The sequence below is a fragment of the Coturnix japonica genome, chromosome 2 (assembly GCF_054131305.1).
Source record: "Coturnix japonica strain WE chromosome 2, WE-NBRP24, whole genome shotgun sequence".
NCBI lineage: Eukaryota > Metazoa > Chordata > Aves > Galliformes > Phasianidae > Coturnix > Coturnix japonica.
In genome coordinates this window covers 28321083-28333120 of record NC_140664.1, presented here as the reverse complement: position 1 = coordinate 28333120, position 12038 = coordinate 28321083, and the positions used below count along the sequence as shown (strand labels likewise).

The 12038-nt window shown below is 36.6% G+C and overlaps 1 protein-coding gene across 4 annotated transcripts in view; it reads right to left on the bottom strand.

Moving 5' to 3' along the window:
• Window positions 1-12038, bottom strand: part of STAU2 (staufen double-stranded RNA binding protein 2) — a 196987-nt gene that overhangs the window by 134896 nt on the left and 50053 nt on the right. For all 4 annotated transcript variants that reach the window (XM_085539441.1, XM_015855779.3, XM_015855780.3 and 1 more), the window contains exons 8-10: window positions 7931-8143; window positions 4349-4486; window positions 1124-1255 (exon numbers count right to left, since the gene is read on the bottom strand). In XM_085539441.1, coding sequence (XP_085395567.1) covers window positions 1124-1255; window positions 4349-4486; window positions 7931-8143 — 483 coding nt within the window. The remainder of the gene's footprint in view (window positions 1-1123; window positions 1256-4348; window positions 4487-7930; window positions 8144-12038) is intronic.

Genomic DNA, 12038 nt, shown 5'->3' with positions numbered 1-12038 from the left:
TGGGATGTGGCAATTCCCACTGTCAGTACAAGCTGGGGGATGTAAGGGTAGAGCACAGTCCTGCCAAAAAGGACTTGGGTGTACTGGTGTATGGCAAGCTAGATATGAGCTAGCAAAGTGACCTTGCAGCCCAGAAGACCAATCATATGCTGGGCTGCATCATATTCTTCTGTGCTTTACACTAATTCTAAGATGTCTACTTCTGCAAGTATGTAATTACATCTGTTTTACTGTTTTTTATTAATATTATTTTGTACAATGCACTTGTAAGCAACAGATTAATTAGAGTAAGAAAATAAAGCAGCATCACCCCTTCCCCAACAACTGAGCAGCACTATATACAGATTTATCACGTGGCCCTACAAAAGCCCAGCAGAACAGTCTGTTGACCGAAGTCAAGAGTCAGCATATGCATCCACAGCAAACACTTAAGCTGTGATCAAAATATACGCACGCAGGGCACCCTGTGTGTGTGTATGACAGAAGCTGTCCAGAGTCTACAGCTTAGACAAATGCCTTGCTTCAATCTTGTCAGGACACAAAAAGTAAAACTTTAACACCTACTTTGATTACAGAACTTTTAATCAATGAAGTCAAGACAGGCCAGGAGTGCTAAGCTGCACGTTGCTACCAAGGAAATACATAATATGACACACTTGAATTTAATATTTCCTCTGCAGAAAATATTGACACACATTTTCTTTCTCAGCCATTAAAAAGCTGGAAAGGCCATTATTTTTCTAGAATGGCTGTGGAAGAAATTCAATGGAAAGACAAATAGCAATGAGTCATTTATGTATGAAAATTAATGACAATGTTCTTTCTATTCCAGAAGAGGTGTCCTCTCATTGTACCTATAGGAGCATAAAAGAAGCATATTTCAAGCAGAAATATAAGCACACATTACATGTACACTTCTGCATACACACTGTCTTCTAGAACTACATTTCGGATCCCTATCGCTCTTACTGCCTGTTGCTGTGAAATGAAGGCTGATCTCTGACATGTAACCCAGCAATGCAGTGCACAGGTTTAAGGTTCTGTTTGTACCAAGGGAATAGCTGATACAGGTAAGAAATCTAGACAAAGGTAAAATTTGGGCATCACAACAATTGGTTCTCACCTTTTCTGTCTGGTCTTGAAGAGGAGTAGAGGCTTTGTAACCCAGCTGTAGCAACATTGCTTCTGCTGCATTTCTTTTAGCTATTTTCTTGTTTGGGCCAGTTCCTGTAGTAATTTCATTACCTACTTTTACCTTAAAAAGAAAACATTGATCATAATTACAAAAATGACCCTTTAACATCACCACACAATAATCATGTAGACCTACCATCAGCTCTTCTGATATGGGTGCAATCCTGTAAAAGTAAGAACAGTACCAAAGTGGATTACAATATCACTTCCAAACTTAAAGGTTTTTCAAGAAGATCCACAAATTCATACCAAAGAGCTACATTTCTGTTTATCTTTTTTTCCACCAGCATCTGTGTCAACCCCATTCTCTCTGCTGAACATCTTTTCCAGTTATGTTCCTCACTCTCCTAACAATATAATAAACTGGACTTCCTTGTACAGCAGCTCTCCAGCATCAGCAGGGCAATATCCTGAACAATGCAGAGACAAACAATGACCCAGAGATTGTGGTTCAAAAAGAGTGGCTTTTCAGAAAGATGAAAACCATATTCACATTCCTTCCACCTCTCTGCACTGCAAGAAATGCAGGAATAAGAGCTGTTTCCTTTTTCTGTCTTCACATCTGACAAGCTTTTATTGAAACTCTCTTTGGAAAGAAGGTTCCCTCACTGCTGGACCTGTGTTTCTACTGAGCAAGTTTCGAGCTCATTCCTTGAGTTTGGTACAACTTTTAACCTATTGAGGCTGTATGCATCTGATCTGAGGTATTAGTACTGTCACTGCAGTTCATTCGTGCATTATTCAAAGTTCTTGAATAGCTGTATTTCACTTTGTCCATTAAGACATTTATTTTCCATATTATCTCTGGAAATAATATACAATTCCAAACCATATTTAAAAAAAAAAAAAAAAAAAAAAAAAAAAAAAGAAAAACTCATAATAAAATAAAAATGATAAAATACTCAAGGCAATCTGAATAAAAGAAAGATTAGAGGTCAACGAGCTGAAGTATTCCGGGGGGAGCTTAAACAATGACAAAAATAGGCACACAGTTCTTAAATAAATAGTATGTGTTATTTAGTAATTTATGGTATTAAATAATTAGTCACCTTCCTCAAATTATCATATATCTATTTCCCTAAAACTTTTAAGTTTTCTTACTCAAATAGCTATTAATTCTAAACAGAAGAAAGAGGATGTAAATAAATGATCGTGAATATCCCTTCAAAATACATACATAATTAAACAAAAAGATTCAACCTCATAGAACAGAAATATTAATAACCTTGATATAAAACCTTTATGTTCTATGAAGTTCAGAGATTTCAATCAGAAAACAGCCAATCTACTACGTGCTTATATGCAATAAAACTAAGAGACTTTAATGGGACAAGACAAAATGATAATTTATAACGTAACCCACAATAAATCAATGTTCTGCTATTTCTCAGACCTGTAAAACTGGTTTAGCTATTATTATAACCTCTATCAAGGATTAAAGGCCTGACTACAAAGAGAAAGAGCTTTCTGAAATTAACTTTGGGAACAGAACACCAACTAATGTCATCAGAGGTTTTCTTCTGTTTATCTAGTGGTCAGGACAAGTAATTGGATCCATTTCATCACATCTAAACTTGCTTTCTGTGTGACAGATAAAAATGAACATATTATCTTTAGATATTTTACTTCCACATTCAATTAAATTAAATGAAAACACTGTTTAAGTAGTTTATACAAAGGCTTTTTATTCTGATAAGGTTTTTTGCACATCATAATGAATCTACAGAGACTTCCTGAAGGCAGAAGAAGCTGAGGTACGGTTTTCGTGTGAAAGAATTAGAAAAGGGTAAATATGTGGCTACAGTGTTTAGAAGTATACATGAAAATAAAACTCTCTATGAAATTTCTTTGATTTTTTTTTTTTTTTCTTCACAGGCCTTCTCTTAAGATTCTTTTTTTATTCAAGCCAAATAATTTACCAATAGTAAGAATCCTTCAGTGGAAAGCCAAATTCTCAGCTCATCACTCTAATACTGGAGTGTTTTACACAGCACTTTGCTGACTCCACATGGAACCATCTCTAACTGGGGCAGGATTTGAGCACAGGAAAAAATATGGTCTTTTTCAGACATTTTTGAATAGCATAAAGAGTTGCAAATCCAAGATTATACTCATAAATCAGAACCTAAAACAAAAGGAAACCTACATATGTGTATATGTTACTATTATTATTATTATTATTATTATTATTTTCCAGATATAAAAACAGTTCTCACTGAGATCCAAGGAAACAATGACTGCGAGCCTGTCTAGATAGACATGAAGGAAAGATTTAAAGACTTCAGTGAAAATGTAACTTTTTTTCTTGAAAAGAAAATGCTCTTACATCATTAACTCTGCTTATGATCGGAAGTGACATTTTGGTGTGGTTTATGGACAGCGCGTCAAAACATGCTCAGGTTCGCTGTTCTGGATTGTCCTGGCACAAAATTCTTCCAGTGAAAACACAGTATATATTATATTGGCTACACCAAATCTCTGCAAATGTTCCAGTTTAAAAGTCAAAGAAACATTAATGACCTACTGTATTATATCTAAATCCATTAACTGGACAGGCTACAACATGTGACGGAAGGCTGTTTCTGTCATAATTCAAGTAACAACAGAAGTACCCGAGCAGATGAAAATCTAAAAGGAGTTCTTAGAACATTTTCAGTACTCATATTTTAAAACCAAAACACTCCGTAATATGGAGTATATTCTTCATACTTCAGAATACTTGTTTGTAGTGCAACACTGACTAACAACTGCAAAACTTTCCAAAAGAAAAACTTAAGTATTTTTATTTTCAATTACAAACAAAGGGCAGCATTAGGGATAAAACCAGAAACCACTAGGTGAAACAAAAATCAGAGTATAAAAAATGTAAAACTGCTACAAGGAAAACATCTCTAGGGTCCTAACTCTACTTCTACCACCAAAAGAAAGAAGGAATAGGGCAGGGTAGTTCAATTGGAAGAGACCTTCAAAGATTATCTAGTCCAACTGCAAAGAAGTTCACACAGGTACTGTGTTTCATATTCCACTTGTATAATTGACTGTAAAGCAAAAAAGTTAAACACACAGGAATCAGCATTACATTATGCCACCATTTCTCTCATAATAGAACATGACAAAGCAAGGGCACTGTCTCAGACACAACAGCAGATGGTACCTGCATAACAAACTCTCGACGGCGAGGCATCCCTCTCTCTGAAAGAAGAACATACTCTGGCTCTTTCTCCTTTTTGGCCTGTTGGATCTGGGCCAGACGACTGATAGGATTCATTCCTTGACCATATTCAGGCCCCGTCTAAAATAGGTTTAAAAGAAAGAACCATTATTTCACTATATATCAATAGTATATACACTAAGCTGTTTCACTACCTCTTCTCTAATACTCATTTTGAGAGAAATAAGCAAATTTCACACCCCCTATTGTCTGCCACTGCTGCATGTAGCATGCATATCTATCAAAGGTGAGCTACTAATACCTTAATCTATCTACGAACATCCTATTGAGATGGACAAAATACAGATTCATCCATTATATTTCATTGCCCTATTTCTACAACCCTTCCCCGTGATCCTTAAAATAGGCTGCTAGAATGCTGAACATGCAGTACATTAAGAAGAGGTGGTTTTATGTGGGAACAAAAAAGATTTGCCATATAACAAAGGAAGGTGCATTTGCCTCATAGTTTCCATCTCAGCATTCCTGTCTTGCATCCTACAATGCAATTAAAAGTGGAAAAAGCTTGCTCTGTTTGCATGCCAGAGGAATTTACCCTCAAAATGTTTTTATGCAGTGAAGCTAGAAAATACAAAGAAAATCTACAATAGCTAAAAATGGTACATGCCATGAGCCACCCACAAAGTATTTCAAATGCTTCAAAATGTATTGATAATGGGAAAACAGATCTGATGGGGAAAACAAATGGAGAAATTTTTCTGTCCAAGATTACACAGGTAAAAATCCACAGTCCTTACAACCTATTTGTACTAGTTCTGAAATCCTTTTTATGTAATTATTCATATAATGAATTCTCTCTCATAGCAAACAGCTTTGAAAACAGGGTTTTTAAAGCCCAAGGAAAAGAGAAGAAATTAAGATTCAAACACATTTATCTGAGGTTTTATTTAGCAGATGAATAACATAACACAACAGAAGAACTTAAAAATGCAAATGATGTTTGAATGTAGAATAGTTTTAATGTTACTGTGATAGCTATTCTTCATTTGCAGCACAAATGAAGAGGTAAAGTTGTCCTTATTTCAGCTTCTCAAATAAGCAAACAAGTGGTAAAGAACCTAAAGAGATGATATTAAGAAAGCTGTGAATCCTTATAGTGTTACCATTGAAGTCATTAGAGAAGATGAAGGTGAAAGAATTAAGACAATGTCATGCACAAGGGCAGCTGTGTGGGCAAGGAGCCAGGCAGAGAAAAAGGGAGAGCAGGCTAAATAAAGTGCAGGACATAAGATACAGCCTCATAAATATATGCACAAGTATCAAGGAGTTATTGTTGTCATTCTTTGTGATGTTCAAAATATGTGCAGGTTATACTAAAAGAAACAGACACAACAAAAGCATTTCAGAAGACTTAATATTCCAAAGGTAACAGTTTCCTACACCATCAGGTTATTATTTCACTATTAATGTCTGTTTATAACATCATCAACTTTGGATGACTCAGTTCAAGACTGTAATGGCAAAGTGTATATGTATATGTATATATGTATTCTTATGTATACAGCATAAGAAGAGGTTTTTATTTGGTTATACCCTTAACATGCTTCTTGAGCAAAACATGCCAACATGAGACAGAGAAAACAGCCTTTTTTCAGATCCCTCAACCTTCAGATTTTTAAAGCTGCATTGATGTTGGTGGTTCTGCATTAAGTAACTTAATGCAACCTTTTCCCTAGTGGTTTTTGAGAATCATATCCCATGAATTTCAGTAGGAGCTAATTATCTAATTAACTTAGATTTCCTTGGGAAATCACTTGTCCTGTTTTGAGGGCAAACAAAATAAGGAAGATGAAGAAGCAACTAACATATTTTCCAATTTTTCAGACTCCTAAGAATCTACATGCACAAGATGTTTCTTCCTACATGACTCTGCTCTCAATGTACTCAATATGAAGATTTCAAATGGTCACACTTCTGTATGTTAATTTATTTTCAGTATCCATCTTGGTAACACTCAATGAAGACCAAATCCAAGCTATATTTAAAACTTCACATCAGACTGGCATTATGTTACCTAGCCTAACATAATGAAAGACATGGATATAGCTGTGCATTTTATCAAGAGCTGCATATCATCACCACTGTTATCAAATCTAGAAAACTTGAGGAGTTGTTTTGTTTTGTTTTTCTCCTTCTCAGAAACAGAGATGAAATTTAAGCCCTAAAACATTACTCCAAAGCATAGGTTTTAAATGTGAAGGTGCCCTGTTATTTCCTGCAGCTTTTGCCTTGAGGCTGCATATTATGGGGACAAAAGTGACTGTAACACCAAGCACTAGCAGCCCCAACTCTCCCATCATCTTCACTAATCTAAAACAGGTCTGAACAGCTAAGTATGCTTTATGTATACTTCAAGCAATATTATTTTGCATAGGTCTAAGTGACCATCCAACATACAGAGAATGAAAAGTCATGTACAAAATGTTTACTACTACCTCACAAAATAATACTTCCTAAAATAAAATATCATTTAGAAGATTTTGATCATTTGCAAAGCATCTTCATAAGGACTAAAAAGATGACAAGTTAATCTGATTAGCTGTTCAGTGCTGAGACAATGAAGTGATGCATCATAAATATACGGACACTCTGTGGCTGCTTTTGTTGGGTCAAGCGGAGGATTGATTACTTCAAATGGTCTTTTGTTTCTGTACAAATTGAGGATAAGTAAACGAACCAAGTCGTGTCACTGCAGGATAACTGAATTCTCTAAGTAGCAATAAATCTACTGCCACCAAGAATAAAAGCACCACTTAAGAAACTTGAGCTTAGAAGACTCCAGAGACCCTAAAGTGATGTCGCATTGGTGAAGCCAAAAGCACATGAACATCTTCTGAGACTGCATACATTTTAACAGAGAAATGGTTCAAAGCCTACAAATCCTCCATGAACTGGCCTTCAGAACATTTTCAACCTGTTTTTGAGAGCTGATGGACATTATCAAAGAAATGCTAACCTTAACAAAGGCACGTGGAACTAAGAAAGTATGACAAGTGACATGCTAGGCTGAGATGGGAACAAACTCTTGTGTTTCTTCCAAAATCAACACACTGATGTTGAAAGCAGGAAACTCCCAAATCCAGCTCCATGAGGGGAGGAAGATGGACTGTACAACACTTCAGCAGTATTTCATATTCTCTCCCTTCAAATCAGAGTGAGGAGGAAGGAATTGGGATAAACCACTGTATATTCCAATGAGGCCTCTCAAAGGAGATGATGCTAAAAATCCTCATGAATGTACAGAGCTGCCTGGAGGCTTCGATCCTCAGCTACACTTGAACTAACTCTTGCTGTGATGTGAGCTCAGTTAAGAGACAGATCCTTACAAGCCATTGCATTGGAGAATTTCACAGCACTGTCAGAATTAAATAAATAAGTAAGGTATGGAATAGAAGCAAATTAGTAACAATGCTGACAGGAAAGGGCAAACAAGCCTTTACTCATTTAAAATCTGAGTAGCTTTCCAAGCAAGTATTCTTAACTCTGACAAGAGCAGACACATACCTTCAATATTGTTTTTGGACGTTTTTTGAAGTACAGTTTTGGCTTTTCAATCACAGGGAGAGGAGGAAGCTTCTTCAGCTCTTGTAGGACAGACATTGCAGCACGTTTCTTTGAGAGCTTCTTACTGTTTCCTTCTCCTTCTGCAGTGAATTCTCCTACTGTAACTCGTGTGACAAAGCTCTTCATGTGAGGAGGTCCACTTTCTTTTATCACCTTTTAAACAAAAGTACTTCAAGTCAAATTATCCTATATTTTTGCAACATACTCAATACCAACAAAGTTTTTCTCCTACTCAAAAGCATTAAGATGGGTTTTCACAAGATCTAGACAATCTTACCTTGCCAGAGCACACAGCTCGGAGACATCGTGCCCACTACAAAGGCTGCCCTACCATTGTCTCCACGACTCTCAGCTGTCCCTCCCATTGGTATGAAAAGGAACCATCAAGAGAAGCACTGTCACTCACACAAAAACCAATTGGTTCTGGAAATTTTAGTTCACCCTTTTCCAAACATACATAGGATGAAAAACACTGAGAAGAAGTACTCTTCCATTACTAAAAGTCACAATAATACGAAAAAATGAAATTGAGGAAGTTATGAATGGTTTTGTCTTTACTTAGGATTCTGCTGTCTACACTCTTCAATGCACAGAAGTATCCTCCTAAGAAGCAATGCTGTTAGGATGTAGTTATCAATAGATCACAGTACTGCACGTGCTAAGACAGCCATCTATTCATGTACTCAACACTTCCAGGTCTGGATAATGTCTATCAGGAATTAGAGACCTCATCTGGGAAAAGGTTCAGCTATTTTGTTTGATGGGCGGAAGCAGCGACCTAATTTAATCATTGTTACATGTAATGCGTGCAAGGAGAGATTAGAGCATCTGACAGGCACCTCTCTCCATTGTCTTCAGAAGCAATACAAATATATATTTTCCAGTTGGTGCAGTAACACCAATTGGTGCAGTAACACCAAACCATCCATTGAGGACGTATAATGCCTGAGTGCAAGATAAGTGAGGTAAAGGTGCTAGGTCCTTCTTGATGCAATAACTGTATTTTTAATGGGCTGGAACCTTCAACCTTAATATTATTAAAACATGTTTTGTATTAAAGTTCTTTTTATCAAGGTCATGTCCCTTGCATTATTTAGTTTTGCAGTTACACTGTAATGAGGCCTCCCTAGGCTTGTATTTCTTTTTTAAACTCTCTTTTGTGGCATTTTCACCCAGCAAATACAATTATCACAGCATATCTCAATAAAGAGACACAAAATGAAAACTAACAGACAATTTTGTTCACATGTTGTCCACATTTTCCCAGAATAAGGGGGCATCTTTGCTAGACGCAACGGTTACAGTGCAGTCTGGGAGTGTTCCCACTCTCAGATTCAGGGTAATGATTCCAGAAGCATTTTCAACATTGCCTCACTTGAAGGTGAAGTGTGAGAACCTGCCATGCCTTCATGGCCCCCAGCCTAAGCCAGGGGATTGCACTCTCAGGATCGTTCCACTGCAGGCACAGTAGAGCTATGTTCCTTCACTACATCCTTCAGCACTGCTCTTTCCTTTGTCATTAGTGTGCATCTTAACTGACTACTGCACAGTGCTATCCAAGTCTTACGCCAGCTGTAAAGAATAAGGCTAAATTAATGCTACTAGAGTCCTTAATCTTTTTGTGATCTTATTAGTGGCATTACATAGGTGTTTCTACTTACATGCAATACAGCACATTAATAAAATATACAACAATGCATATACTGACCAGATGAAAAAGTACAACATAACTTGCTTAACAAACATAATTACTGAGTTCCTTAAATATTAGCTTTATATAAGTTTTCTCATATATATAAATGCACACGATATATGGAAAAGAATTTTAATATAAAACCTGATTATATTTTCATGTGCATGAATATAAAACCAATGTATTCTGCTGTGATTTTCATCTTTTAAACATATAAGCATGTGGCACAAGGTAAATAATTGCCTGGAAAACATTCAAAACTGTTCCTTTGTTAGTGAATATACTTCGTTAGTGAGTATATGAAAAAAGTCTGTATTGTCAATGGAAAGAACCCCATCGAATTTGGATGGGATCTGGATCAAGCTGAAAGTCCAAAATTGGTAATTTAGCAAAGAAAAAATATTTACCTAACAACATTTTTGGTTAACCTCAGATTTTAGATCTTTTTACTCCACATGATTTCAAACAGTTGTTCTATAAGCCTGGGCACACAAAACATTAAAAGAAATTCAGGCTTTGCTCTCCAAGAACACTATATGCATTAGTACATTAAACCATTTCCTCAGTTGAAAGATACGACCTATGGATCAAATCATGGCTAATTTAAAGCTGAGAATTTGATTAAGGGTGACAGTTCAATAAACTTTTCTTTTCTGTTCCACTGATTTAAAGAATAATTCCAGCAAGAGAAAACACATGGGGCCAAAACTCATCTAAGGTCAAGTTACATCAAGAGTGAATTTGGCTCAATTCAATGAATCACACTGACAAATGAAAAACAGCAGTACAATTACAATGAAAGAGGAGCACTGCTTCAATCATTAAAGAGACTACAGGTAGAAAAAACATAAGACAATGACAAGATTAAATGGACATTAGAAAAAAATAATAGAGAAGACAAAGAACAGGTCAGCAAAAACATGTCACCTATATCCACGATTATTTAGAAAATACCAATATATTTCCAAGTGCTTGTGTGGGCTGATGTGTCAGATTTTCCCAATTTAAAGTAAAAAAAAAAAAAAAAGAGACTGGATGATTTATTAAAACAGATGAATGAGAGCTATTCAGTACATCTATCATCCAGTTTGAAAGACCTAAAGGCCAGGAGACCAGCAGCTGGATAGGCACAAAACTTCTCGCCGAGAACAAGCCCAGCATTTCAGAGACAGCAGTTTTCTCTGCTCCCATCTCAAAACACTGAGCTTTCATCTCACTGTGACCAGAAACAATACGGGAAATAAAACAAGTCTCAAACATCCTAAGGCATCTGATGCCTGGTGTGAGTAATGTATCACTTCTACATATTTCTTCTAACACCTTAACTTGTTAACCTCAGTTTGTCTTTCAGGCCAGCCTAACTCATTACTAACAAGTTTGGTAAGTAAAAAACATTCATGGTGCAAGAGAACCAAAAAAGCAACATTTTGGTCTATGCTCAAGGATGGAACTCGAGGTAAAATCCCAGACCTGTTCTGACAATTCCTAGCAGCTTTGTACCTCTCCTTAAAATTTTGCCCACGTATGATTTAGAGTTGTATATTGGCTGAAAAGTTGACAAATGAAGGTTAAGTAAGGAAACACCTTGAGTAGGTGCGGTATGAAGCTTATTTTCTTATCAGAACTGAATGTTTGTTGTTGTTGTTGTTGTTGTTTTGGTTTGTTTTATTTTCAGTCAGCAATTTAATAGATAGGAATTCTTTAAAATTCTTCCTCCTAAGCAATTAGAATCAGCCACATTATACAAAACAGGATGAACAGAACTCACACTGGCAGAACAGCTGGAATGAAACCATGTGCACAGTTTCATAGAATCATAGAGTCATAGAATTAGGATCATAGAATTACCCAGGTTGGAAAAGACCTTGATCATCAAGTCCAACCGCAGCCTAACCATAGTACCCTAATCACAGACTCATAGAATGGCCTGGGTTGAAAAGGACCACAACAACCATCAACTTTCAACCCCCTGCCATGTGCAGGGCTGCCAACCACCGGACCAGGCTGCCCAGAGCCACATGCAGCCTAGTCTTGAATGCTTCCAGGGATGGGGCATCCACAACCTCCTTGGGCAACCTGTTCCAGTGTGTACAGTTTGAACAGTTACATTAAAAAAAGAAAACTCCAGGGTTCTGCACACTCTCCTTATTTTCCACCCCTTATGCAATTCTGAGAATGTGTTTACATAGAACTTTATGTATCTTTTTGACCATTAGTTAGTTGCATAACACAGCACTGTTGGAACATTTGCCAAAGCTTCATCAGATGAAGAGAAGGCAGATCATTTTATAGCCATCGCACAAAAACAAGCTGAAGAAAGCTTTGATGCCTGCCTGGAATAACACAAAACCATTT